Source organism: Mixia osmundae (assembly GCF_000708205.1).
Source record: "Mixia osmundae IAM 14324 unplaced genomic scaffold scaffold_11, whole genome shotgun sequence".
Classification (NCBI taxonomy): domain Eukaryota; kingdom Fungi; phylum Basidiomycota; class Mixiomycetes; order Mixiales; family Mixiaceae; genus Mixia; species Mixia osmundae.
Window position 1 is genome coordinate 467,085 of NW_014575553.1, and position 26,400 is coordinate 493,484.

Here is a 26,400-nt window from a genome sequence, read left to right on the forward strand (position 1 = left end):
TCAGCCTTGTCGGCACGCTGGCTGGGCGTGCAGGGTCGCGTGCGGATGTGACACCACGACAGAGATGGATGAGCTCTGTGTGCTCGACATTGCAGGCCTCCGACTCGAGCCAGAGCACGATCAGCCGCTCATCTCCGATGGCATCCAGACTGCAGTCAAGAAAGGCCGACCCCAGCTCGCTATCAATCTCGCGTTCACCGACGGGACCACACAGCGTTTCCTGCCTCCTCACCGCTGTGACAGCTTTGAAGCCGTACAGAACATCGTCAGCTATACGTATCTTGAAGCGACCAGAGCGATCCTCGCTGCACGTGGTGTTACTGCGACGATTGAGGCAGTCACTCGCGTCGATGTATTCCTTGTCCCTCTTGCCAGCAAACAGGCCTCAAGTCAAGCCGTCAGCCTAAGCGTAGGTCAGCCGCAGAGCAGTGCGTGGGTCCCTCCCTGCGTCGTCGCTCGGTGCTCATGCTCGTGCAGACGGTGCCACCATCTCTGCTAGCACGACGAGCGGTGAATGTAGATCTCGCTTCATCCGCAAGATCTTGTCTGACATCGATAGCAGTCGAAATCCATTCGACGGCATGCGGAGGCACCTTTGACCATCTTCACTCCGGTCACAAGATTCTCCTGACCATGGTCGCATTCATCAGTGGCAAGCGCGCAATTGTAGGCGTGACAGGCGACAAATTGCTCAGCAAGAAGGAGAATGCAGAGCTACTAGAGCCAATGTGTGCAAGTCGTCTCTATATCAGCCAGAGCTGATGCGATGAGTTGCCAGAGAGACTCGCACTCGCAAGGTGGAAGCCTTCATGGCCTCAATCTCTCCTCGATTGGTTATCGAGACGCCCGTGCTCGACGACGTCTTTGGCCCTACAGCTACCGACCCTGACATCCAGGGCCTCGTCGTCAGTCGCGAGACAGTCAGCGGTGGCAAAGCTAGTGCGTGCATGTTCTCCCAGCTGGCCCAATTGACGTGGCGCTGCAGTCGATGCTGAGCGCAAGAAGAACAACCTGGGCGGCCTGCGCACCTTCATCATCGACGTCATTTCTGAGCAAGTGAGCATGCATGACGACAGTAGCGCAGAGGATTTGAAGAATCTCAAGATCGGCAGCACCGCCATCCGTCGAATGCTAGCAGAGTGAAGCGCATCATTACAACAGACATACAGAATCCTGCGCAAGCCGTCTAATGCTCAATCTCACCTTTTGCGTGTGCGGATGCGACCTTTGTCATGACCTCGACTTGGTTGGCGACATCTCGCAAGACGCCCAATACGCGCGAGTTGCCTTCCGAAAAGGTATAGATATGGTATCGCAGATCTTGATCCTTGCAGAACTGACGTACGAGCGCGTTGGCAGCCCGCAGATTGTGTCGCGGCAGGCGTGGGAAGAGATGATGGGTGACTTGCATATGTAGACCTCCATGGAGAAAGTCGAGATAGGCTGGACACTCGACATCCATCGTAGTCCGGATCTGTCGGCTTGCGAAGCTCTCGTACAGTCCGACGTCCTCTGTAGACATTGCAAAGTGGCTCAATACGATCTATGAATCTGTCAGTGCAAGCTCGGAATCAGCGTCGAGAGCTCACTTGGACATGTAAGGGTGATGTCGTAGCGAAAGCCACCATGACAAAGGCGATCCGTAGACCGGTCGTCGGGATTCCTTTGAGCAGCAGTGAGAACCAGATCCAGAAGAATGCGATTCCGGTCATCTCTAGATTGCGATAGAAGCCACGAGGCGCTTTGGTGGCCAAGAAGGTATACGAAAGTGCGAACAGATTGAAGCGACCGAACATCATAACGAGGAAGTAGAGTTTATGCCTGGCCAACAGTGAGCTTTGGACAATTCACGAGCACACCGGACATACTGTATGCTGACGAAGAAGCGTGCCGGAGCATCGTATTCCATGATACGATCGTAGTAGGTGCTCCGCATGCTCTTGAAAAAGTTGGGCGAGATGGCAAAGAATGGCATATGCTGGATATCAGGATCGTGCTGGGTATCGTTGGTCACGATATGATGCACATCATGGTTATCGCACCACCATCCGACACTCAGGCCGCCAATGAAATCGGCGATGCAGATGCCCAGCAAACGATCCCATCGGTGGCTGCCTGTGATCTCCATATGACCGGCATCGTGCACGACAAAGGTCACTTGATGCCAGAACAGGCCGAGACTGAAGGCCGAAAGCAGATATTGCCAAGTCGCGGTCGCGGTTGTATAGAAGTAGACAAAGCTGGCAAACAATGCGCCGTAGCGAAGGAGCTCCCAGCGATAGTTCTTCAGCGGCTTTGGATCGTATAGTCCAGCAGCAATGACTTGGTCGTGGAGAGCGCGATAGGCTAGCGAGATCTTGTGTTCGCGCTCTGGGCTGATCGAACTGCGAGGCGCCTCTGGCTCGAGCTGGGGCGGCACTGGCGTGGAGTCTCCGGCACCGCGACGTTCGTACTGTGCCAATGAGGCTGCGAAGGTGGGCGTTGACTGGTACGCATCGGCCTTGCCTGACCATGCCAAGCTTTGTACTGGCGGCACAAGTGGTTTCCAGCCGAGCTCGTCAGTGTACTCGCTCGCGTCGACCTTGCCAACGACAAAGTGACGCATCCTTCGGAGCGTCGGCTCTGGATGGTATGCTTCTATCTCGTCGCAAGCATCTCTGCCGACAAAATGCAGAATCGCAAGGGGTCCGCCAGGATGTCGCGCAAGCCAGGCATTCAACCGATAGACAAGCTGTCGGTGCAAGACCAGCACATGTCCTTGGGCGATCAGAAAAGCGATCTGGTCGCGGCTGAGCGTCTGGAGCTCGCCCGTCAGCATCTTGCGGCGTCTTCAGCTGTTGACAGTCGTTGCGATTTCGCTGGACTTTGGAATCCTGTAGGCGCGGCTTGCCACGCGCCACGTGGAAACCTCCTCGAGCCTCCTCGAGCTAGATGCCGTTCTCCCTCAGCAGTGTATTTCACGATGTATAATCAGCAGCAGGGACTGCATGTATAAAGTGCGCTGGGCTCTACCGTGCGGCAAGGCTCAGTGATATACGATTTGAGCGGCAAACAACCGCTTTTCATTGCCTCTCACGACATTTACAGCCCACGAGGCAGGCTGAAGTACACGATCGTGCCGTCCCCAAGATTGGTCTGACCCTCTGCGATGCGTGCGGTCAGAGGAGTGCTTTTGCGGGTTGAGGAAGCTGACGAGGACAGTCTGCGCGGCCGTTGGCGATGATTTTGACAAAGGAGACGATATAGTCGCTCGTGGGGACGTTGTCAGCTCGCTGGCCGACGACGGGAAGCAGGTGATCGTTTCGAAAGGGTATATGGACGACTGATGCTGATGAAAGCGCAGAGAGGGATAGCACTGTGGCAATCGCTAGCCATGACATCTTGCGTGTACGTGCAAGCGTCGTTTGCTGCAGACTGTCTCGCCGGTCCTGCTCCTGAGTGATGTGATGGCCCNTCTCNCGCAGANTATNCCNCCAGAGCGAGCAGCGATACTTCTGGCGACTCTACAAACNGGCGCGCACGTTGTATCGACGCAGCGGGACCTAAGTGCCCGCGTAGGAAGGGCCCGCGTCGATGCCCTTGATCTTGAGATGGTCTGCCGGATTAGCCTGAGCTTCATAGACAAAGTTGATGGCCTCTCTCGAGAGCTGCCGGCGAGTGTCATCAGTCTGACTAAATCGCCCACCCGAGTGATCTACCTGGGTGTATTCACCGCGAAAGCCGACAAAGTAGATTCGAGTGGTCTCGTCGCCATGATTGGAGGGAAAGAAGAGCGTCAAGGATTGTACAGAGTGATACTTTGCCGGTCTGACGGGGTACTCGATCGTGCTCCGGCTAGACACAATCTCGACAGTCTGTACCGGCTCGCGTTCACTGGCCTGATCAAAGTCGAGTGACTCGTTCACAAACTGCCGCATCGAGAGATGAGTCTACGGCTGGACAGCAGTAAGCAGGACAGACGATATGCATCTTGTCGGGGCACTGTCCCGAGCCGCCTGGCTTGATGAGGATCGATCGAAGTTTGACGGCGCCCGTAAAGGGGATGCGAAGGATGAGTTGCTCATCTGCGTCACTCTCGACACACTCTTGCTCGTCGTTGCGCCGATCAAAAGGCTTGATGACGAGCTTGCCTGAGCCTTCGACGCTCTCGTTGAGAGCAACGACACCGTCTCGATCGATACGGCCCCAGAGAAAGTCCTTTTCGCCGTCCTCGGGTCGAATGTGGGCGTCATCATCGTGCGCATGGCCGCAGTCGTCACCGCAAGCGTGCGCATGGGATGGCATTGCCGCCCAACTGGCACGTGATGTACCAGTGACGCTGAGATCTCAGAAAAGACGCGCTCGCTCGCGACGGGCAAGCAGGCGCAACAGGTGAATGGAAGCCGATGGCATACAATGAAAGACACAACGAGAAGCTCGAAAATACGGTCGACACGGTTGAGCGCCTACTTTGCCGACGAGAACTTTGTGACACCCTGGAAGCGCACGCAAAGTCAGCATCGATACGCCACGCTTGGAAACCCGGCTCGGCACCTTCGTTCCTTCACTGATGGCGTGCTTGCTCAGTTCGCCGGGCAGGATGAGTCTGACGGCGGTCTGGATCTCGCGCGAGCTGATGGTCGACTTGCGGTTGTACAGCGCGAGCTTGGAGGCCTCGGAGGCAATCCGCTCAAAGATGTCGTTGACGAACGAGTTGAGGATCAACATCGCCTTGTTGGAGATACCCGTGTCAGGGTGGACTTGCTTGAGCACTCGGTAGATGTAGGTGCTGTAGGTCTCCTTGCGCGTCGTCTTGCGCTTCTTCTTGCCATCAGCAGGCGCCGTCTTGGACGCCGTCTTCTTCGCCGCCGTCGTCTTCTTGGCAGCAGCAGGCGCCTTGCCGGCGGTCGAGCTCGGCTTCTTGTCAGCGGCTTTGGCAGGCATATCGACTAGTCTTTCCTTCTGGCTGGCGAGAGAGTGACTAGTAAAGTTACTGTTGTTGGTTGGTGTTGAGAGAGTCGCGTTCGGGTTGCGTTCTTATAGATTCGGAACAAAGCTCGCGCGAGTGTGTTGTGAGAAGTTGTAAGCGGCCGTCGATCGGGGCAATTGAGCAGAAGACGCGGTACGTTTGGGAGACGTAATCTTACAAATCAATAATTTAATGTCCGCGAATCGTTTTGTTGTTGAGCGCGTGCGTGAGAGCGAGTTGGACGGAGAGAGCAAACATAAAAGGTCGACCGGTTCGTTCGGACAGACACAAGACTTTTCTCACACCAACAAGTACTTTACGCAAATAAGTACTAGATCATCAACATGAGCGGCAAAGGCGGTAAATCTGGCGAGGCTACCAAGTCGGGCTCTAGCTCGCGATCATCAAAGGCTGGTCTTCAGTTCCCGGTCGGTCGTATCCACCGTCTGTTGCGCAAGGGCAACTATGCTCAGCGTGTCGGTGCTGGTGCACCTGTCTACCTTGCCGCCGTTCTCGAGTGAGTCACGCGCGTGCGTGTCTGTCACGAGTATGCTGATCGTGGTTTCATTTAGATACCTAGCGGCAGAGATTCTCGAGCTTGCAGGCAATGCTGCCCGTGACAACAAGAAGTCTCGAATCATTCCCCGTCACCTGCAGCTCGCCATCCGCAATGACGAAGAGCTCAACCGTCTCCTCGGTGGTGTGACGATCAGCCAGGGTGGTGTCCTGCCCAACATTCACGCTGTACGTGCCCCTCTAGCTGAGATTGCTGTCATCAAGGCTGATGAGCACATGTTCAGGAACTGCTCCCAAGCAAATCAAAGATCAGCAAGAAGGGCGGTGCGTCGCAAGAGGCATAAGCTTGGCATTCCTGTTCGACTTTCTCGTTGTGTCTTCTGATTGTATGCCTCGCGGCCCATTTCATACTGTCCCTCGTGTCTGAGCGCGTTACTGGCTTCAGTCCGCGCAAAATTGCATCCCGTCAGGTGATACACACGCTCGTGATCGCATTGCACGCCGGTGAGGCAGATCGCCAATCAAAGCAATGCGGACACTAGCCCGGAATGATTCTTCTGATGAGATAGCGAGCTCCATCGCCACAAACGATGCAATTCCGTGGCCTATCGCAATCTATTCGCGAGCCCAGGTGAATCGCGATTGGATAGATGATTTCTGGTTTGCACAAGTGTCAGAAGGCAGGGTAGCAGATCTAAGGCAAGGTGGCGAACTTCTACCGTTTTGCAGTCATAGCCAAGCTTTGTCGAGGCGCGGCAGCAGATCATGGGCATACTGAAGTTGTTGCGATATAGTCTTCATCAGCCAGACGGCACGAGGTCGAACGTAGTTGCTAGCTAGATCGATCGAGTCTTGCAGCAGATCCACCTGTCTGGCTATGAAATATGGATACAAAACGACATCCGAGAGCTATCTGTGCATCTGTCGTGCCGATCGAGAAGCCGGATAGTCGGGATCTGCCTGTTTGATGGCAGACGTCTTTTGCTTTTAGTCTATGACTCGTCTGAGGAGGATCCATGACCAGCTTGAACACCAAGACATCGGAAAGATCTACACATCGAACGTATTGAGGAACAGGAACAGCCGTCAAAGCAACAATGAACGATTTGGGTATGCTGACGGAAGCGCCAGGCGCAGGCGATCTCCAATTTGGCGTACTTAGCCTTGTCTCTATCGCAGGTGGCTTGCTACCTCAGTATTACGAGCAAGATGCAAGTCTGAATACTGCCAGTACAGTGATCGCCGGAAGCTTGGTGTCATCACTAGCTACGAGACTGCTCCGCGTGCATGGATAGACACAGCTACCGATGCATTACGTGGTGTCATGCACAGTCCCAGATATTGCATTGACGAGAGTTCACGGAAGTATGTATGGCTGACGTGTCTTGAGCGTGTTGGATGAATAGTTGGAGAGCCGGCAGCATCGTGGCAGAGTGGCGAACAAACCTCGCATGACACAGCGAATGACAGGAAACCATGCGAATCATGTCGATATACTTATCGGCCTCGACTGTCCAGAGACGGGTCAGAAGTGCTGAGAAGGTTCGTTGAGCAGACAGAGTGGTGGAGTCATACCGGATAGGAAAGGGTGTGCGAAACCTGCGATCGATTCGTCACGTTATTGATCTCGGCAAACACTCGTGTTGACATCTCATGGGTGATGTTGACGAATAATTCTTGACGAGTCGAAAACGGTGGACACGCTAATGAAGCGCTCGGGCAAGGTTTGCCGATCTTGCTTGTGCCGATGCTAATAATAAATTCGGAAATCGTCTGGGCACATTCAGCCCGCTTGGTCGCGAGTTGAAGGAGCTAGCCTACAGGACAAGATGACAGTGACTCAAGCACCTGCACAGAGCTCGACAATGTCGATGAACGCGCCCGTAGAGGTCGGCGCGATGTCAAAAGCGCCTGCGACGCCTGAGCAGCCCCAGACAATCGCCGAGGCTATCAGGGGTGGTGGTCATTACTTGCTCGACTGCATAGGCGGTCTCTGGTGAGCAGCGCAGCATTCAGCTCATGAGCTTTGCTGTGAGCAGCGCGAGAAGATGGGCTGATGTGGATGCGATGCAGCATCTGCTGCGCTCTGGAAGACATCTGCTGCTGCTGCGCAATCGACGAATGCTGCCACCTCGTCGCCCCATGCTGCGAATGTGAGTCGCTGTGTGGCGTGATGTGGCACATGGCCAGGCTGACGACGAGCGCGCAGACGAGGATTAGACGCGAAAGCGCACGGTCAAAGCGATAGATCGCAGCAATGTGGCCTTCTTGGATGATAGTCGGGTATGCAACCGTCGTGGAAAGTCATGAGCGATCAGATCGGCATGTGCGGTATGTGTTTGGGCCACCATGACCATCTCAAAAGTGGGTTATCACGCCGAGCTTGGGTGTTCAAATTAGAGCTCTTTCCGGCCAGCCTGAGCGTTTAGTCTGCAAATCTGAAGCGTCGTCGTGCTACAGCTGAGCATGCCTTTGATCTGCATGCCTTGAGAGTGATGGACGAGTAGAGTCAGGTGAAGCCAGGCCCAGGCGCCGGTCGATGACGTTATGACGCGACGCGAGGATGGGGGTGGCAAAGGGACAAAGAGCCAACGAAAATCCGAGCAGGGCCACACCTTCCTTCTCCCAAGTTCGAGCACGACCATGAAGCAGGACAATCTCAATTTCAAGTGCGCACTCGTAACTGGCGGCGGAGGAGGCATCGGCAGAGCCTTGGCAGAGTATTTTTTGTCAAAGGGAAAGGAAGTTGTCATTGCCGGACGGACAGAGTCCAACCTCAAGCAGACCCTCGAAGAGATCAAGGATGACAAGCTCAGCTATGCCGTACTAGACACGAGCAAGCCAGAGACATTCGAGGCCTTTGTCGCTGATCTCTTGAAGAAGCACGACGTCGACTGCCTCGTCAACAATGCTGGCATCCAGAAGCCGATCCAGATTGTCGACGGAGGCTTGGACAACCTGGCAGTGTATGACCAAGAGATAGCTACCAACATCATCGGACCGGTCCATCTCACTCAGCGACTGCTCCCTAACATCGTCAAACACAAGGGCGTCATTTACAACGTCGGCAGTGTACGTATTGTCCATCATCGAGCCACGCAGCACAGGCTAAGTCTGATCAACGTACAGTTGCTAGCCTACACAGGCATGGTTAAGTGCCCCTCCTATAATGCCACGAAAGCCTACATCCATTCGTGGAGCATCGCTTTGAGGTACCAGCTCGAGTCTAGTGGTGTAGCAGTGGCGGAAATCATCCCCAGCAGTACTTCCACCGCCCTTCACCGGGACCACGACGATCCGCACAACAATGACAAGGACAAGAACCCGAATGCGCAGACCGTAGAGGAATTCATGGCAGATATCACCAAGCTCATAGAGGCTGGGGAAGCCGATCTGCCCTCGTCCACAGCAGAATCCGTGGTGCACAAGTACAACGATGCCTTCTCCGAGGGCTGGAAAAAGCTCAATGGCAAGAGTTGAACGCTCGGAGAGTTTGCTTTGATGTCACGATGCATATGTACTACACGCTGAAAGACATAGATCAGACCTCAACGAATGCACGATACGCCACGAGGTGGTTGCCAGAGAGTGTGACTTTTTCGTTGGCACCAATAAAGTAGACTTGGCCGGCTTGCTTGATGCAAGCAGTCTGATCGCCAACCGAGAGTCTCGCCTCTCCCTCTAAGGCCGTGACAATCATGATACTGGGCCCGCCTATGGGTGCATGGGTCTCTTCCTTGCCTTCTGGCAAGTCGATAAGCGCGACACTGAACTCCTCAATTGGTGGGTCGTATAATTTTGTGTATCTGGCTTGCTGAAATGACTGTGGTGTCATCAGCTGCTTGTCCGAAGGTCCAAAGGTATAAGTGAGCATGTTGATGAGCGTGGGTGTGTCGCGAAGCTTTGGCGTCAAGCCAGCGCGAACGACATTATCTGAGCTTGACATCAGCTCGGTCATGACCAATCCTTCGTAAGACGTACCACTGGTAGCCATGCACTCGACGATATTGCCAGTGAGATACGCGTGGGGCTCGTTGGCTTTGAGAAAGATGGCCTGTCCGGGCTCGAGGGTGACGACGTTGAGAACGAAGGAGCAGAAGATGCCGACATCATTCTTGAATTGCTCGTCTAGTCTGACGACGAGCTCCTCGATCGACCCCGAGGGGAAGTCGGCAGACGTATCAGCCTTGCCTTCTTGCGAGTATACTTCTGCTTTGTAGCGCTGCACGAGCTTGCGAACTTCAGGCTTTACAACCTTTTCGGGATGCGCATTCATGAGAGCAGCGAACAGATCCTTCAGAGCGTCCTGTAGCTTCTTCGCGTCTGCAGTGACGTCGCTCGAGCCCGCCGCTGTCCTGTAGCCTTTTGAGACCAGCTGCTTGGGCGCTTCTCTGACCGCAGACAGGAACGCTTCTGACGCCGATGCGTCCGTTGCATCGATGACGCTCTTGAACTCGGGTACGCCGTCGAGAAAGTCGGCTATCTCCTGGAGCGGTCTGAAGCCGCAGAAGCCGGAGAACGCGGTGATGGCAATAGCCATCTCAGGCTGCCCTCGGATCGTTAGCACGCGAAACTGTCGTCGTCCGCTGGACCAATCACCTTGTGATTGTCATCTGTCAGGAGAAGCACAGCGATGAGTACAAGGCGGAGCACAAGTCTGCATGCATACCTTTGTAAGCGTCGGGCTTCTCCTTGTGTAATCTCTTTGCCAGTTGCTTGTCAGGATGAGCCTGGATGCTGAGCGCTTTGCCAATCGCGAGCACTTTGAACAAGAACGGCAGATCATCTTTGCCGTAGTGCTTCCGCACGGTGTCACCGAGGAGCTCCGGCTGAGCTGATAGCCTGTCCGAAAGAGATTCGAGCTTGCTAGCCGTGCTAGAAGCGCCTTGCTCTGTCGAGCTGACCGAGTCCGAGCTTGGCACTATCCGGGACGGGAGCGAAGGATGTGTACCCATCCATAGCTGCTTCTTGAGATCAAGACAAGCTGCTACTCGCTCTGCAAACCGCCCACCTCTGCGTAGGGCTTGTCCGCGCTATACTCCTTGTCGAATCCCGGAATGACGCCTGCAAATTCAGACACCGTCGAGCCATCCTTGCCCAACACTCCCCAATCGTAGCTTTGCACCGCAGCCGCGAGCTCAAAGACAGTCTCGCCCATGTCGAGCACTCGCCGGTTACTCAACGCTCGACGCGTGCGCGTGTGCGTGCCAGCGCGCCGAGTCTTGCCACTCACGGTCCGCTCCTTCTCGATCGGATAGCAGGCCTGCAGTCTGCGATGAGCAATACACCCTTGGATCCAATGAGTACAGGTGTGGGGTAGGAGTCAATGAAGGTTATAGGATTTACGACCGTCGGACAAACGGCGAGCCGATCCTGCTGCGGCTCTTGATCGAGGCGGGTGTGACAGATCCCTCTCGAACAGAATCACCAAGGCCGGCAGAGGGCGACCAGTCGAGAGACATCTCGAAGATGGCGCCTAATTCGGTGGGTATAGAGACATCGGCACGGACGCCGTCTGCCATGGGTTGAAGATGCTGCCATATGTCAACAGTAGCCTGTCCGACCTGGCGGTCTTTGAACGTATGCTTGTCGAGCAAGACCAGTTCGACATAGCAGGGTCCATTGGCAGATGTCGCAATCGTCACAGGCTCCTCTTTGAAGGTTGCTTCTGTGCCGCTGTGTTTGACCGCAGCCGACTTCTCGTACACTTTGCCATCCTTGCGAATGATGACGTAGGGCTTTACGTCGGCTTCCGAGAGACCGTGTACGGAATTGATGGTCAGGCGTAGACTGCCCTGACGTGTGGTTGCATCGGACAGCTCGAGGCCAGCAGCTTGAGCTTGGGTCGGATCGAGCACAGCGCCATCTTCGGTCACGATCGTACCGTCTTTGTTCTTTCGCTTGATGCCCACTACCTTGCGTGCACCTGAGAAAACTCCACCGCCAACGCCTTTCACGACTGAACCGCCGCCTTTCGCAACGCCTGCGCCAACGCCAAGCACGCCTCCGCCTGTGGCCGTCATGACACGTCCAGCACCGCCGACAAAGGTCGAAGTCGCCGCTCTTGATCGAGCGACAAATTCGGGTCGGAAGAGCAAACGCAAGCGGATGTGGCCTTGTCGCTTGCCGGTCTTCGGATCTGCAAGATCGATTGTGACTTGAGATGGTTGAAATGGTTCAAGGCTGGCCAGATCAACTTTCGCTTGACCGAGCTTATCGTCAGCGTTGCCCATGTCCCAATCGTAGCATTTGAGCACAAAGTCTGCCGCGACTCTACTTTGCACGTTCACCGTAAAGTCCTCGTCCCATTTCGGTGAAAGCGTTTTCTTCTTGATCTGACTCTTGAATACATCTTCGCCGTTGAGAGTGAACTTGACGTATGGATCGGACTTTCCATTGCGGTCGGCTGCAGGCAGATCTCGGCCGTCGAGGACGTCGACACGTAGGACGCCACAATCTATTCATTGTCTCAGTAAAACGCTGCGGTCACGTCTTCCGTGCTCTACGTACTGTTGACGCTCTCACGAGGCTCGATCTGGATTGCGACTGGCACATATCGAGCTTGAATGGTGACCGTGCTGCGGAATGCGCCGTTGGGACCAGTCAAGACAAAGTCGTGTGGCTTGTCCTGGCAGAAGACGCATCAGTCAAAGTATGTGTCAACGGCATCAACGTACCAGGCAATCGCCAAGGAAAGTATCCATGTCGCCGCTAAACTGTGCATATGTATCGTCATTGGTATCTTTCTCAGCACTGTCAAGAAATGTCAGCTCGGTGAGTATATCGAAGGCTTTGACTGACGTGTTGAGCTTGAGAATGACGCGGGAGAACTCGCGCTCCCGAATGAAAGCCTCGCCGACTTCGTCCCAGGTGACGTTAGTCGTTCTTGCGGGCTCTGTCGAGTAGGCCGGCCAATAGGCGTCATCGCATGCAATCTCTAGTCGAGCGCCTTTCCTGGCTAATTGTCCGCCGATGATGCTGAAGACGACGACACCGGAGGGTGCAGACAGTATCTCATCGCGCGACATCTCGACATGGTCCCTTGCCTTTGAGTCTTTGTCGGCTGTACCTATGGTCGAGTCTTCGACGATACCGTTCTTAATAGCTGCTTCGGCATCCGGAGCGGGCTGTATCGCACCCTTGGCTACCTTTGCAAGGTCCCTTGTTGATGCATTCGGAGTGATTGTAGTCGATGCTGGACCTTCAATGACAGATGCATTGTCGTCCTGATCGGCAGCCTTTATCTTATCGACTGCGTTCTCAACCGCCTCGAAACTGACAGGGATGTTTGCGCAGGGGAAAAATTGGACTGTGTAGCTGACGCTACCCTTTATTGTCTTACGATTGTTCGTCGCTAGCGGCGAGTTACGGTCAAGCTTGCCCTTTGACAGCCAAGGGGCGCGCTTCGTGTCTCTACCTTCTTCGAGCAACGAGGCGACATCGAGATCAGTCTGACCTAGCGTCCTGTCCTTGCCATTGTGCTCATAGTCCATACATTCCAGCACGAGTTTGTCCTTTTCGGAGTGGATGGGCACGTAAACGATCTCATCCCATTCGGGATTGAGGTTATTGTTGACGACCATCGTTCTGGCGACGATGATACCCGAGTGCAGAATGCGCATGTACGGATCGCTCTTACCGCCTGTGAGCGCTTCGACATTCTTGAGGTCTTTACCGTTTTGGAAATGGAAACGGAGGACACCAAGTGGCCTCGTGTAGCCGCCCGCGCCACTGACTGCGCCAGCCATCATGACGGGCTTCCAAGCAGCGCTGAAGCGAGCTCGACCGCTTGCGCAGCCGTTCAGCGGGAACCAGTCGTTGCTCTTGGCGTTGGCTGCCATTAGCTCTTGAAGTTTGATGTTGACATAGCCTACGATCGGATCTTTTGTAAAGCCACGGTCGTCGCAGACCTGGACGGTGACCATCGCGGAGCCTTTGTCGGTCACCAGTGCTTCAGCTGGGTGCTCCCAGATAGGGTTGATCGTCCGCTTGAGCTGCTGGCTGCGACTGATCTCGACGCCATTGAGCAATATCTTGGCATATGGATTGAGCTGGCCAAGTGTTGTCTTTGACTTATCGAGCTCTTTAGCCTGATTGAGCATGATGCGCACGATACCCGTCTTTGTTTCGGGTATGGGCTCCTCTGTACCGTCTTGCAACTTCTTCGCTTTGAGCACAGGGAAGTATCGGACATCGCCAGTGACCAGGCCGCGCTCCTTGCCTTCCGAGAAGAGTGGCACGCTGACAGCTTCCTGCTCGGGATCCTGCTCGAGCGACTTGAGGTCGAAGTTGCCAATGCCCAACTCAGAGTCTTTGCGACGTTCATTGTAATCGAAAACGCTGAGCGTAAGGCTGTCGGCGAGTGACTTGATGAGCAGAAACTTGGTTTCATTCCAGTGGGGATTAGCAGTCGAGTGCTTGATCTTTGTGCGCGCGACTTCAGCCCGCTGACTGAGCGAGAAGCTGACGTAGGGATCAGGAGTACCGCCGCCGACCTTGGTTCCTTTGAGGCCTTTGCCCTGGAACACAGTGACCTGCAAGACGCCGATTGCAGCATCGGCTGGCTGACCAGAGAGCATCTGCTCCAGGTTGAGCGTGAATACGTTGGGATCATACATCATGGGACCGAGCGTAGCGTTGAGCTGGCTCATGATGAAGCTATGCAAGCCAGGTATGATGCTGAGATCGAAACCGACGGGACGGAGGACAAAGTCGATGTGTGGAGGCTCCATGAAGCTGATATCGACCGTCTGAGCATGTGGGAAATTGGCGATGAGTTTGATTCTGATTCTGAGCAGGCCGGTGAAGCTGATGTTCTCGACGACAATGTCTTTTGAGACGCCGGCAACGCCTTTGCCAATTCGAATCGTCAACACAATCTTTGGATTGACTTTATTGGCCGCTGCTTTGACGGTGAGATCGTCAACATCGTTTGGCGTAAAGTTGACCTTCCAATCCATGACGACAATGTCCTCTGGCGTATCCGGAAAGGTACGAACGTGATCGATATAAGGCGCCTTTGTACCTAGCGTGAAGGTCGTCATGCGAAGACTGTCCAGGAAGCCCGGCGTTGAAACGCTGAGGACCTGATCCACCGAAGCAACGATAGTGGCGGAGAGGACAGGCTCGTAAATGATCCAGAAACGTTGCAAGAATGAATTCATCCATCCTGCCGACTCGAACTCGGTGAAGAGCCTCGTCTTCGCGATCTGCCGAGAGATATCATCACGAGCGTTGTGGCGCGTCCGGCTGATCGAATTGGAGTAGTACGTCGCGCAAAAGGCGAGGATGATGAAGAGCCATCCCCAGCCGCCGCCGAAGACGGTGGCATAGTGGGAGGCTGCGACAGCAAAGAAGATGATGGCCGCACTGCAGAGCGCACATCCTATCAGGGGTTGCTCAAGGCTAGTCTACGAGGAAGTCATACTTGTGGAAGTAGGTGCCGTAGAAGCTCTCGTTCAAGAAGTCAGACAGCAGGTTGCGCTGTCTGATCTCGACGGGCGAGAGCATGCCATCGCCATCCTGTGCGAGCTGATCGTTCCAGCCAATCTTGAACCAGTCTGGGATCGGTCTGGCAGGTTCGGTAGGATAGGCGCCCACTGTGGCAGGTTGAGAGGCACTCGTCGTGGCGGTGTCTGCTGGCGTGCGGTGCTGCTCCGGCTGATTGACCTTCTCGACCGACTTTGCATCGACGGTGGGCTTGATGTCGGTCGTACCTGCAGCGTCCGTCTTGACCTCTGTTCGTGAGGCAGGCAGTAAGCAGTGAGCGTGGGGCATGCGCCCTCGAGGGGATGAGCAGTCACTCGCCTTTGGCAGTGGCATTGTTGCCATTGGCGAGCCCGTTGGTGCCCCTTCCGGACAAGTCATCAAGTCTGCTGCCCTCGTTCTTTGCGACCTGGCTTGCTTTGGCTTGGGGTGACGCCGAAGCCGAGAAAGTGTGAGTCTCTGTGCCCGTACCGGTCGTGCTCAGCGGATGGCTGGGATTCGCTGTGCCTTGCACGGCCAGCTTGTCGGAGCCACCCGTCGTGGGCGCATAGTCGCTCGCCTGTGGGAACGACATCGCCCCTGCTGCCTCGAGACTCGCCAAAGAGCGTCTCTCCCGGGCTGGGCTGGATGGCCTGTCGTCGCCTCGCGTTGCCCTGCCTGCAGTCAGTTTGTTCGACAAGATGAGTCTGTTTGGAGGCGGCCGGGCGCAGTCGGCAGCTCAGATGTCGGCAGAGGTGAGCAGGCTGGCATGAGTGTAGGCCCGTGTGCTCAAAGCGCATGCAGAAAATGGAGGCAGCCGTCACCGAGATCGAGATGGTGGCCGACATCTTCAACAGGATAGTGTCCAGCTGCCACGGCAAGTGCATCGGCACTCGCTACAATGACTCACAGCTCAACAAGGCAGAGGGCGTCTGCATTGACCGGTCAGTCTAGCCGCTACAGCATGTCAAGCTCGGGCTCATTTCGGGGACGAGACAGATGCGTGGCAAAGTTCTTCGCCGTCAATGAAGCGGTCGGCAAGCGGATGCAGCAGGCTCAAGGGCAGCAGCAAGCCGCGGGGAGTAGCACCACCAACATGTTTGGCTTCTAGCTTGTTGCAGTTCCTTCTAGAGCGAAGTGCGAGCGAGATCCTGTTGAAGCCCGTCCCAGGGATGCTCGTCCTTTGGCGACTCGGCGAATTCGGCGATCATGCGTCCTCCTGCTGCCATCGAGGTACCCTCGCCATCCAGCGCCGAGGAGGGCGGAGAGTTGATGATCTCTTCGCGTGAGGGTATCGGTAGCCTGCAAGCGCGCGAACCGGCCTGTCAGCCATGCAAGCAATCTGGCTTAAGCACGGGACATACGATTCTTGGCGCTTTGCTGGGCGGACAGGTTCTTGTATTGGTTCTCTGACGAACGCACGGAACTCGCGTACTTCCTCGGCAATGAGCACCTTCATGCCTTCGATCGTGTCTTCATTTTCGAAAGCGAAGTCGAACGTCGTGGTCGTCGTCAAGATGTCCGCTGGATCATACCATACGCTCAGGTAGGGATGTCGCAGAGCGTCCTGGCATGTGATACGCTCGGCAGGATCGAATGCGAGCAATCGGGCGAGCAGGTCGAGCGCCTGAGGATTCGCATGCGGGTAGAGCAGATTGAACGGAATGCCCGCTTTGTAGGGCAGACTGCGGATGTACTCCTGCGCTCTCGGGCTGCCCACGCGTCGCAGGGTCTGATCGCTGGGAGTACCGAGGTAATGAATGATCTGGTTCAATTGATCCACGTAGTCTGCGCACTCGTCAGACGCGGGCAGCTGGTCGAGCAGCCTGTTTACCTTTCCCTTTGAAGATGGGTCGTCCCCCCAAGAGCTCTGCGAGGATGCAGCCGACGGACCACATGTCGACTGGACTGTCATGTCAGACCGATGGCAGCTTCCTACAGAGTGTACGCACTGGCGGTCGTGTAATTTTGAAAGGACAGCATGATCTCCGGAGCACGATACCATCTGGAGACACTTTGCATCAGCGCGTCAAGGTGACAGAGGCACGAGAAAGAGACCTAGTAGCAACGTATTCCGTCATGAGTCCTCCGCCGTTCGGATCGTTGCCCTTGTTATCGAGATCGAATCCTCTCGCTAGTCCGAAATCACAGATCTTGAGCTCACAGTCGGCATTGACCAGCAAGTTGCCTGCTCGAGTTCAGCATGCTCCCGTCTTGTGACAGATTGGGCATTCACCTGGCTTGAGATCTCGATGGAGAACATTAGCAGAGTGTATGTACTGCATGCAGACCTGTTGAGCGAGGTTTCAATATCGCTCAGCTGACCTACACGAAGTCCACAAAGCGTCTGATAGATGAATGACTGAAAGTGCGCGTCTGACAGAGGCTGACCCGACCGAATCTGTCAGGCACATCAGTGTCGTGCTAACTGCCCACGATGAGACTCACGATCGCGTGCAGATCAGCTTCCATGAGCTCCTCCTGCACGAGCGATCTAGGATCAATATACAGTCCTGAGACTAGCCTGCTTGGATGCTCACGTAAAGATACCTATCACGCGTGCTTGAGTCAGTTTGGGACATGCGCAAGCGAGCATGACGTACACTTCCTGAAAGTCGTGAGGATCGATGATATCCATGTCATACAGACAGGTGATCTGTATCTCCTGGCTAAATCAGCTGTCGCCTGACGAGCGTCAGGCCGCGTACGTTCTTGTGACCGCAGAAAAAGCGCAGTAGCCTGTGGGCGCCAAACCCCATCAGCTCGTTTGCGCCTGATTAGGCATGCGCTTACTTGAGCTCTCGCAGCGCTCTCTTGGTGAGAATCTGTTGCCGCCTCGCGTGAGCTTGGTTGAGCGGCCAGCGCTGCCATCGTCCTACCTTTTTGGTGAAGACTTTGGTTATCTTCTTGATAGCAACAGCCTCTCCTGTGCGGCTGTTCTTTGCTGCGCTGCAAAATTGCCAAGCGTCAGTAGCAGACAGCGCTTCGCGCGAGCAGGACGGACCAGACGATGCCATAGGCGCCTTGACCCAATTCCTTGACGAACTCGTACTCTCTCTCGACCCAAAAGTCATTGCCGAGGACTGGGAAGCTGTGCTTGGATGTCTTCGGTGGCTGGTTCGCAGAGGAAGAGCTCGCTACGGGAGCCTGATTCGCCATTGTCGCTTTAGAAAGGCCTTGAGGTGCAATTGAAGCCCCGACGGCAGCTGATGAGGACAGACCGGCAGCGAGCGTGTCTTGTACGCTTGACGTCGCTCGGTGTCTACCAAGTGGCATCTATTTATTCGTTCAGCGCTCGTCGGAATGGGGCCCGTGGGCAACACCAGCTGAGCCGAATTGGCCAAGGCGATGCACGCGCGACCTGTCGATATGGCACGCTCGACCGGCACCGCCACGAACCTTGTCCATCTCCCTCACGCTCGGCGTCATACACTCTCAGCAACATACATCATCCTCTGCAGCGTGGAGCGTCGATGCGAGCATGCAGTGTGTACAATGTGCAAAAGTCGTTCAAGGTGTGCAAGGGCAATTGCATGATATGCCTGCAGTTGACCGAAGGCCATGCCACGGCCTACGAGATGAATTGCCACTGTCGTCGTCGAGAGAGATGAGCATCTGCACGAAGGCTTGTGTGCAACACACTTACAGTCATGCCCGACAGACGGCCAGCGCCCAACGGACTGAGTTTCTGGAAAGCGGCCGGCGACAGATCGAGACTGCCAGCGATCTCGCAGCCCGCGCAACGATCGACAATACTCACGACGATGCTCTTGCCTCCCCAAGAGACTTGTGCTGCCCACACGAGCTGTTGTCAGCACAGCAGACGGTGCATGTACGAAGCAGCTTGCCTTTTCGATTGCAAAGCGGACTGTTGTTCGGGTTGCCGCCATTGGGGAAGCTGTCGAAGAGCTTGTAGGAGGCAGCGGCAATCATGTCAGAGTCCTTGTTGACGGTGCCGCACGCGTTCAGACCGCAAGAATAGAATGTCAGCTGTCCAGAATAAGTGGTCCCCGATCCTCCTGACGAGACGGCCTTGCTCCCGGCACCAGACAAGAAGGTCGTGCCCGCCGAACTTTGGTGGCTTGCATGCTTCTTATGCGCGACCTTTTTCGGCTTGGCAGAGTGGTGTTTCGACTTGTGGTGATGTTTATGGTGATGTTTTTGGTGCCTGTGCTTACGGTGATGATGGTGATGACGGTGATGATGGTGATGGTGATGATGGTGCTTCGCACGCTTCGTTAGCCCGGATTCCTCTGTGCCTTCGTCATCCTCTCCTTCAGCCTCGCCAGCCTCGTCGTCATCGACTCGCTCGGGCTGTGGACTAGCAAGTTCGGCTTCCAGGAATGCTTCAGAATCCCCGTCATCCTCCTCATCTGTCAAGGCATCCAGTGCCGCTGCTCGTTCTGACAGCATGCTCGGTCTTCCATCATACTGCCGCCTTTGTAGCGATATCGGGCCCAGTCCGTGCGCAACATCATGGTCGCGGACATTGTTTAGATCTGTCAGTAGACTGGCGCCAGTATTGATCGAACTGCATGCAGCCGACGAAAGCACGGCTGCCGAAAGCAGTAGCAAAGTCGCTCGAGCCATGTCGCTTAAGTAGCACCACTTGTACTAGTCGTACTTCACGAGCCAGAGGATGAGACACAACATAGGCGCACGCGTTTGGCTTCTTTTGATATTTTCGGCGCAGACGCGTCCTTTTGAAAGTCACGATATGCGGAGATCTGAGGGCCACGTCGCGCTTGCGGGGATCTGAGGGGCTTAGTGCGCTTGCGCGCCAGGCGAAGCAAGCGCTACATCTGACAGCATTCCGGCATGACCAGCATAGGAACGGGCTATGACCTGAGCTCATCGTAGGCCTCTGACGGATCGAGACTCGTGCAGAAGCTGAAGAGCAGTTTGCAGGACTTATTCACCCGACGGTCGCATCTTGTAGGCTGGCCGCTCGTCGAACGAGAAACGAGCTCATTCGGAGCGGCGCTACAGTCAGATCGAATATGCAGCAAAGGCGGTCGAGAATGCTGGCACAGCGCTAGGCCTGCGAGTCAAGGATGGCATCGTGCTCGCCGTCGAGAAGCTCGTACAAAGCAAGCTGCTCGTGCCTGGCGCAAACCGACGCATCGCGAGCGTAGACGACACTGCAGGTCTCGTACGTGTGCCACTCCACGCAGCGATGCATGGCTCATCATAGCATAACCATAGGCAACCGCTGGACTGCTCGCTGACGGCAGACATCTCGCAAATCGGGCAAGAGAGGAAGCAGACAATTATCGAGACACTTACCGCACCGCCATACCGACGAAAGTACGTCAGGCACCCGTGAGCTTATGACGAGCTCATGTTCGATGACAGACTCTAGCAGAGAGGCTAGCGATGTACTGTCAAGCCTACACGCTTTACTCGTCAGTCCGCCCTTTCGGTCTTTCCTCAATCGTCGGCGGCATCGATGACAAATCAGGCGAGCCAAATTTGTTCATGATCGAGCCATCTGGCGTCTTTTGGGGCTATCGTGGCTGTGCTGTCGGTAAAGGACGTCAGCTGGCAAAGACAGAGATTGAGAAGCTCAAGCTAGAGGAGCTCACTGCACGCGAGGCTGTTTTCGAAGCTGCGAGGATGTAAGCTTGGCTTCACAATCACAGCACCATTCTGAAGCTTCCGAACAGAATCTACTCTGTGCACGACGAAGCAAAAGACAAGTCATTCGAACTCGAGTTGACGTGGATCTCCAAGACAGAGACAAACGGCAAACATATGCCAGTGCCTCGAGATCTTCAGCAAGAAGCAGAGAGAGGGGCAAAGGAAGCGCTAGATGCTGCAATGGACGATGACTAATGCATCTCGCTCACAACTCAGCTAGCAAATTTGCCTGGCTTGCTCCACGCTTTTGGCAGCGTGCTGAGTAAACTCTGGAATGGCCGTTCGATAGCCGCAAGTTCGTTCGCGCCAAGAAAATCAAACGCAAGCAGAGATTGATACTTGACGCTCGTGGGCTTTGAAGCGGTCGAGTCTGCGACAACCGCGGACTCTCGTCGACGCTTCTTGCCTTGCTGCTCAAAGGGCGGCAAGTCGATTGTCTGGGCCCAGCTCGATCCCCACGCGATAATCTTATTGAGGCTTGCATGGGTGCTCAGACCAATGAGCTGGTCGCGATGAAGTTGCAAAGTGCCGGCGCTGTCCAGGGGCTTGCCGCTCAGCCAGAGTTGCTCGCGCTTCAGCTCGACATTGTAAGTCTGCAGAGTATTGTTCGGCAGACCGATGACCAAGGTACACGAGCCTGGAAGAAACGTCATAGCGTTGGCTGGCAGGAGAGTCGACGGCATGCTCCACTGATGTCGGAGACTGTCAAGATTGTAGATCTCGACATGCAAGCCACTGCCGGCAGCTAGCCATTGTCCATCCGAGCTGACTGCAAAGGCCGTGATGGGTGGATGGTCACTGTTGTCCCCGACGGTGATCGCGTCGGCCTCATCATCGCTCGAGCTCGACGACCCTTCCGCCAAGTCATGATGCACGCCATTGACATGAGCGTGACCATTCGCGTTGCCGTTAAGATGTGCATGCCCGTTAGTCAGCCGAACGATCGATCTTTCTGCGCTACTGTTTCCTCGTGTGCGAGCAAAGACGTGTACGGTCTTGCAAGCTTCTGCCAAATGGAAGATAGCAATGTCCTGGGTTGACAGCGACGCCGCAATGAGTCGCTGGTTATCCGCAGTGAAGGCTATCGCAGATGCGCCCTTGATCCGGCCAAACGCTCGAGATTTGTTGACAGCTACAGTGAGTGGCTTGATCTTCCTGGGCGCTAGAGAGCCGTCCGCTTTTTGGGTCAGCTCGAACAGCCGCAGCTCGTGGGTATCTGATGTCGCCAACCAGCGTCCATCCGCCGAAATCGCCGTACAAACAAGGTTGCTCGCAAGCTGGATGACTTGTCAACTGGTGCAATGGGGTCACACGCCAGGACGTACCTTCATCTCGATGTCCACGAGCTTTACCCAAGGCAAGGCGAGATCGGCGTCCCCCATCTTGGCGTTGAGGCGCCATATGCCGATTGATCGCAATCGTTGACAGACGACTAGACGCGAGGAACGACAGATGTGCACTATCGGGGCAGCAGCGGGCGCATAAGAGTATCGACGCTGCGTAGCGTCCTCGAAACGGATGGCAGGCCCGTCACTGATCGGATTGATACGCCTCTGTGATGATACTGGCGCGATGGGCAAAACAGACAGACCAAGATCTAAGCCGCCTGAGATCAGCAGAGGTACAGCAGCCGGCGAACGTCCTTGTAAGTTTGACGCATACATCGGTGATACCGCCAGCGCTCTCACGTCGTGCGTATGTACCCGACGGGAAAATGACAGGCTCCAGCGTCGAGCCTGTGGGACATAGGCAATCTCGGTGACGCGCTGATCGACGCCCGAAGTGAAAAGTGATCTGCCGTCGTAAGACACAGACAGGCAGAGACAGTCAGCTTGGTGCGCCGCGAACGATTGCAACTGGACGTTCATCCGAGGATCCCATAGTTTGACGTTGCCCATCGAATCTCCAGAAGCGATTGTGCCATCGCTGCGCGTTCGAGTCAACCTCGCATCGGACATTCCTTCCAGAGCATACCTCAGCACAGTCACGGCCCAAACAAGAGTCTGTTGATCCTTGCGGCGCTCTGTCGTCATCTTTGCAACGCATCGCCCCGAACGCGCGTCCCATTTGCGGATGCTCGAATCTGCGCCGCCCGTGACAAGCAGCACATCCTCTAGGCCTTGTCTTGCGCCCGAAAAGGGGACGGGTAGACCCCAAGCAATGCTGAGCATCCGCGTGCCGACACGATCGAACCGGCGGGAATGTTCGAGCGTATCGTCCCAGAGCGAGATGAGTCTGACGCAGCCATCCTCACAGCCAATGGCCATAATGCTCGAAGTCGCGTTGATGGCGACAGACCATATCGAACCGCCTTGCGAGTCAATGCGGTTCTGCACATACAGAGTCAGACGTGTACGAGTAGTGCATTATGGGCTTGCCCTGATCTGGCCCCTCTGTGAGCCTAGCCAAGACCACTCGACAAGCTCGCTGCCGCCTCCTGAGCTAAACAGTCGAGGCGGAGTGAGTAGCAGCTTTGCTTGCTCCCGCGCGAGCTCATCTGTCGAATCGGCGAGATCTACCTCTGACGGCGAGAGTACGTTCTGGTGAGCGAAAGCGAGATGCTCTACGCGTGACGGCAAAGGCAGGGGCAAGACTGCCAGTTGCACGTAGCCTTGTCTATTGCCATCCAGAGAGCTCTGCTTGGCTTTGCCCTTCCTGTCTGATGATGGGGCTGCTGGTCGAGCGGTCACCAGGGGGCGAGCACCATCGCCGTCCAGCCATGTCCAGAGCTCAATGCCAGACTCTGCCCGGCCGACCGCGATCAGTTCTCTTTCCTGTGCACCCTGGGAGAGATCAGGGCGAGAGAAGCTGAGATGCTTGCAGGTCGACGGTCTGAATGTGGACGGCGTCAGAGCCAGACAAGTGATGCTCGAAAATTGAGGATCGACGAATTGCAGCCGATGCAAGGCCAGCCTGCTTGCTTCTTGCTCTGCGCCGACTTTTTCACTGGTGCTCGCTTCAATCTGCGATACTTTGCTGTCCAATCTGCGCCTCTGTGGCTCAGGTGACTTGTCTGCGTCGGATTCGGCTGAACTTTCTTCTGTGCTTTTGCTAGCCGAGGCAGGCTTGCGGACATGCCCGTTCACAGCTCGGACTGCATCTTGAGATTCTGTAGCAAGCCTCCCGGCGGGTATCGTGCGGCCATGGCTGACCTTGCGTGCCATGCGGAAAGCGACAAGGATTGAGGCTACTCTGCGAATCTTGCATAGTCATCAGATGAATATCGGAGTTGCAAGCGCGATGCCCCACGCCAACCTCGTCGGCGCATCACTTGTCGTCATCACCGGCGCTCCTGCGCAGGCTCAGCACGTCGTCGAGCAGACATGGAAAGCAGGTGACCCTACTGCGGCGGAGGCTCAGCAGCGATAGCGCGCTGCCGGCGCGGCAGACTACCGGACAAGCGAGAGGATGGCTCGTCAAACTGATCTAGTTTGGTGTCAGGAATGGCAAAGTCGCCGACAGCCGAGGGCGATCTGGCGTACACCGACGGCCCGCCTTCTCCTCGACGGTGTGCACAGGAGTGCTTGCTGCACTAAGCTCCTACTCAAGCCTCGTGAAGCCTCTCATGAGCGAAGAGCGAGAGTGAGAGCAAGAGCGTCGAGATTAACAAGAAGTACCAGAAAGTGAACATTACAAGCATCATGGGTGAGCGTACTATGACACTCAGCTAGACCCGAGCTAATGGGAAGCTAGCTGACATTCCTGTGTCATTTCCCTGTGCCGACTTTGGTGCCGATGCGCTCTTGCAGCTCCTGCCTGCTGGCCTGCCGCCTTTGACGCCGCCTCGAGCAATCCTTCAGAGACAATCCTCGACGGACAGCGTCAGGGGAATCATGACGGACGAACGAGTGTTCGATTTGCAGTTGCAAAGCTATTTTGCAGCGCTCAGTCCGAGCAAGCAAGGCCGAACGACGGTCACACGGTCTGACGTTGGCGATATTGTATCCCTCCTGTCGGGACAAGATGATGACATGCGCGACATCAAGTTCAGGAGCTGGGCATTCAGAAACTTCAAGCTATCCGCCAATGACTCCCGCCTCGTATCGACTTCAAACGGCCTGCCAATCGCATGTGTCGAGCAATATTATAGCATCTGCGCGGCAGCTCACGGCAAGTGTATGCATGGCGGTCGCGATAAGACACACAAGGCTGTCACTGCCAAGTGGGCATTCATTCCAAAGGACATTGTCGCACGCTTCGTCGCTACCTGTCCACTTTGTCGCATGAAGCGTCCGTCGATGCACGACGACTCGGCGATGCCGACCGATTTTGATGCTCACCGTTTCAAGCCGGAGTCTGGCCCTCTCGAGCAGTCGAACAGCGACGGGGAGGAAAACGACTGCATGATCATTTCGCCGCCGCCGAAGTCGCGCTGCCAATCTGTGGACGAGCAGGCTCCTATCCTCTGGACGCCACAGCGTGAGGATCCTCTCGCGTTGCCGACAGAGCTTCTCACGCCGCTCGCGATGCTCGCTCGTGCAGATGCTGAGCCTGATGCTGTGAAGCACGGGTCACGGGAGCATGCCAGTGGACTATTCAAGTCGTGTCAAGAGCTCTTCAGTCCGATCGCGTGTGACGGCACCTTCACATTCGAGAGCACGCTCGACCTTGCCTTTGACGAACAATATTGGCCAGGGCTGCATGCTGAACCGAATGCGACCCTCTGCGAACGTTTTGCACTAGATTGGATGCTCGCATAGTGAGCCTAAGAGCCGTGTTGTTGCCATTGTATAACCTTATTTCGGGAAAGCTAGAGGGCACTCGCGGTGAGTCCACAGTCAAGCCAGCCTGGTGCAGCCTGCGCTAAAGCTCCGAGAGGCAACGAAAGCGAACTGACAGGGGTTGCATTCGGCTCGAACGGCAAAGAGATGCTCGTCAGTGGTCTTGATCGGGCCATAAGAGTGTTGTCGTGAAGGGCTGATTTCATCGCTAAATCTGTGCTTTGGTTTTGAGCTGCTTGTGAGTGGAGCAGGAAGGTGATCCTGCCAGTCTCGCTCTGCATGCAACTTGTCAAAGCTTGAAGCTTGGCCGACTGCAAGGACATGCCGACCATGGTCCTCACAGCGCCAGACGATGGTCGATAGACAACTTTACTGATTTCTCGAGACAAGCCACGGCTATGGTAGTAGGGAATGCATGCATTGACAAGTCGAGGTGCGCAATTCGTCATCAGCGAGAGCAATGGCGAGAGAGATGCCGCGCAGGATTGAATCGACACTGATCTGCCGACTCGAATCTACCGGGGTACGTATCTTCCAAGTTTCCGTTAGCTTGCTCTGTCTGATGCAGACGATGCGAGGAAGATCGGTGATGTCANTGAGNGTGAGAATGTATATTCAAGGTAGGCGATTGTCGATANGCAAGCGAGTCGGTGTCCAAGTCATGACGGGTCGAGAGATGGCCAGAGCAATGCATATGACCAGTAGTCTGACAATGAAGCTGATGAGTTAGCAAAGCGAGCGTGCTATTGCGTCGGCGAAGACAGGAAGACAGATGATGATACTGAGCGAGTGCGCGCTAGTGCGCGCTGGGTCGTGTGTACAAATCGACGCGAATGAAGGTGATCTCAACTAAATCTGCGAGCAGANNGAGATGTCNANGAAAAGTCNCGACAGANTATCTGGTGTANTCTGACTGACCAAAAATATTGGACAACTCATGAAGAGACGAGAGAGATGCAAATCGAATCGTCTGATCAGACTNACNANAGGGACCGAAGGAATCGAATGCTTGGATTGAGGAGCGTCTGTGGCCGAGTAGGGTCGCGGCTAGTCAATCGAGCTGAATTCTTCCAGCGTGTGTTGCGATTTCGCAACAAGCTGAAGGCCTAG

The 26,400-nt window shown here is 55.3% G+C and overlaps 13 protein-coding genes across 13 annotated transcripts; 7 read left to right on the plus strand and 6 right to left on the minus strand.

The window, feature by feature from the left end:
* Positions 1–64: 64 nt before the first annotated feature.
* On the plus strand, positions 65–1,143 carry L969DRAFT_96777 (uncharacterized protein; the record flags this gene model as incomplete). The annotated part of the gene is made up of 5 exons (XM_014710294.1): positions 65–428; positions 478–516; positions 563–728; positions 779–939; positions 986–1,143. The coding sequence occupies 5 exons, from the start codon at positions 65–67 to the stop codon at positions 1,141–1,143; spliced, it is 888 nt and encodes a 295-aa protein (XP_014565780.1).
* Positions 1,068–3,205, minus strand: L969DRAFT_223533 (uncharacterized protein). The gene is made up of 4 exons (XM_014710295.1): positions 3,194–3,205; positions 1,869–3,143; positions 1,590–1,821; positions 1,068–1,543 (listed from the first exon to the last, which is right to left on the minus strand). The coding sequence occupies exons 2-4, from the start codon at positions 2,816–2,818 to the stop codon at positions 1,187–1,189; spliced, it is 1,539 nt and encodes a 512-aa protein (XP_014565781.1). The 5' UTR covers positions 2,819–3,143; positions 3,194–3,205; the 3' UTR covers positions 1,068–1,186.
* A 337-nt stretch (positions 3,206–3,542) lies between these two features.
* On the minus strand, positions 3,543–4,923 carry L969DRAFT_53569 (uncharacterized protein; the record flags this gene model as incomplete). Its single annotated transcript, XM_014710296.1, has 4 exons — positions 3,543–3,647; positions 3,699–3,908; positions 3,961–4,294; positions 4,370–4,923. 4 exons carry the CDS (start codon positions 4,921–4,923, stop codon positions 3,543–3,545), a joined length of 1,203 nt encoding a protein of 400 aa, XP_014565782.1.
* Positions 4,924–4,969: 46 nt separating this feature from the next.
* On the plus strand, positions 4,970–5,891 carry L969DRAFT_53512 (uncharacterized protein; the record flags this gene model as incomplete). Its single annotated transcript, XM_014710297.1, has 5 exons — positions 4,970–5,061; positions 5,182–5,259; positions 5,298–5,465; positions 5,521–5,696; positions 5,749–5,891. Coding segments are annotated over 5 exons (657 nt in total), but the record flags the coding sequence as incomplete, so codon positions are not given.
* Positions 5,892–7,191: 1,300 nt separating this feature from the next.
* L969DRAFT_90303 (uncharacterized protein) lies at positions 7,192–7,881 on the plus strand. Its single transcript, XM_014710298.1, has one exon. The coding sequence runs from the start codon at positions 7,294–7,296 to the stop codon at positions 7,462–7,464; it is 171 nt and encodes a 56-aa protein (XP_014565784.1). The 5' UTR covers positions 7,192–7,293; the 3' UTR covers positions 7,465–7,881.
* A 130-nt stretch (positions 7,882–8,011) lies between these two features.
* On the plus strand, positions 8,012–8,944 carry L969DRAFT_79068 (uncharacterized protein; the record flags this gene model as incomplete). The annotated part of the gene is made up of 2 exons (XM_014710299.1): positions 8,012–8,536; positions 8,594–8,944. The coding sequence occupies 2 exons, from the start codon at positions 8,012–8,014 to the stop codon at positions 8,942–8,944; spliced, it is 876 nt and encodes a 291-aa protein (XP_014565785.1).
* A 61-nt stretch (positions 8,945–9,005) lies between these two features.
* Positions 9,006–10,622, minus strand: L969DRAFT_19764 (uncharacterized protein; the record flags this gene model as incomplete). Its single annotated transcript, XM_014710074.1, has 5 exons — positions 9,006–9,397; positions 9,446–10,010; positions 10,064–10,077; positions 10,134–10,425; positions 10,476–10,622. 5 exons carry the CDS (start codon positions 10,620–10,622, stop codon positions 9,006–9,008), a joined length of 1,410 nt encoding a protein of 469 aa, XP_014565560.1.
* Positions 10,623–10,806: 184 nt separating this feature from the next.
* On the minus strand, positions 10,807–15,241 carry L969DRAFT_53729 (uncharacterized protein; the record flags this gene model as incomplete). The annotated part of the gene is made up of 5 exons (XM_014710300.1): positions 10,807–11,921; positions 11,975–12,092; positions 12,142–12,217; positions 12,266–14,833; positions 14,892–15,241. 5 exons carry the CDS (start codon positions 15,239–15,241, stop codon positions 10,807–10,809), a joined length of 4,227 nt encoding a protein of 1,408 aa, XP_014565786.1.
* Positions 15,242–15,630: 389 nt separating this feature from the next.
* Positions 15,631–16,040, plus strand: L969DRAFT_96786 (uncharacterized protein; the record flags this gene model as incomplete). Its single annotated transcript, XM_014710301.1, has 3 exons — positions 15,631–15,684; positions 15,734–15,873; positions 15,929–16,040. 3 exons carry the CDS (start codon positions 15,631–15,633, stop codon positions 16,038–16,040), a joined length of 306 nt encoding a protein of 101 aa, XP_014565787.1.
* A 16-nt stretch (positions 16,041–16,056) lies between these two features.
* Positions 16,057–19,519, minus strand: L969DRAFT_53870 (uncharacterized protein; the record flags this gene model as incomplete). Its single annotated transcript, XM_014710302.1, has 16 exons — positions 16,057–16,231; positions 16,294–16,717; positions 16,764–16,832; positions 16,882–16,934; positions 16,988–17,120; positions 17,166–17,208; positions 17,259–17,330; positions 17,378–17,410; positions 17,529–17,585; positions 17,638–17,668; positions 17,723–17,754; positions 17,809–17,878; positions 17,934–18,191; positions 18,377–18,518; positions 18,572–18,721; positions 18,766–19,519. The coding sequence occupies 16 exons, from the start codon at positions 19,517–19,519 to the stop codon at positions 16,057–16,059; spliced, it is 2,496 nt and encodes an 831-aa protein (XP_014565788.1).
* A 213-nt stretch (positions 19,520–19,732) lies between these two features.
* L969DRAFT_79085 (uncharacterized protein) lies at positions 19,733–20,764 on the plus strand (the record flags this gene model as incomplete). The annotated part of the gene is made up of 6 exons (XM_014710303.1): positions 19,733–19,785; positions 19,838–19,864; positions 19,919–20,081; positions 20,135–20,236; positions 20,285–20,547; positions 20,596–20,764. Exons 1-6 carry the CDS (start codon positions 19,748–19,750, stop codon positions 20,762–20,764), a joined length of 762 nt encoding a protein of 253 aa, XP_014565789.1. The 5' UTR covers positions 19,733–19,747.
* Positions 20,765–20,781: 17 nt separating this feature from the next.
* On the minus strand, positions 20,782–23,733 carry L969DRAFT_105473 (uncharacterized protein; the record flags this gene model as incomplete). Its single annotated transcript, XM_014710304.1, has 4 exons — positions 20,782–21,846; positions 21,895–22,495; positions 22,544–22,899; positions 22,948–23,733. 4 exons carry the CDS (start codon positions 23,731–23,733, stop codon positions 20,782–20,784), a joined length of 2,808 nt encoding a protein of 935 aa, XP_014565790.1.
* A 279-nt stretch (positions 23,734–24,012) lies between these two features.
* On the plus strand, positions 24,013–25,435 carry L969DRAFT_26139 (uncharacterized protein; the record flags this gene model as incomplete). Its single annotated transcript, XM_014710078.1, has 3 exons — positions 24,013–24,077; positions 24,147–24,214; positions 24,263–25,435. 3 exons carry the CDS (start codon positions 24,013–24,015, stop codon positions 25,267–25,269), a joined length of 1,140 nt encoding a protein of 379 aa, XP_014565564.1. The 3' UTR covers positions 25,270–25,435.
* Positions 25,436–26,400: the final 965 nt, after the last annotated feature.

Coding starts and splice junctions, on each gene's coding strand:
- L969DRAFT_223533 (XM_014710295.1), bottom strand. CDS start 2,818: ATGCTGACGGGCGAGCTCCAGACGCTCAGCCGCGACCAGATCGCTTTT. Junction 1,822..1,868: donor CGCTTCTTCGTCAGCATACA/GTATGTCCGGTG, acceptor ACTGTTGGCCAG/GCATAAACTCTACTTCCTCG. Junction 1,544..1,589: donor CATCACCCTTACATGTCCAA/GTGAGCTCTCGA, acceptor ACAGATTCATAG/ATCGTATTGAGCCACTTTGC.
- L969DRAFT_90303 (XM_014710298.1), top strand. CDS start 7,294: ATGACAGTGACTCAAGCACCTGCACAGAGCTCGACAATGTCGATGAAC.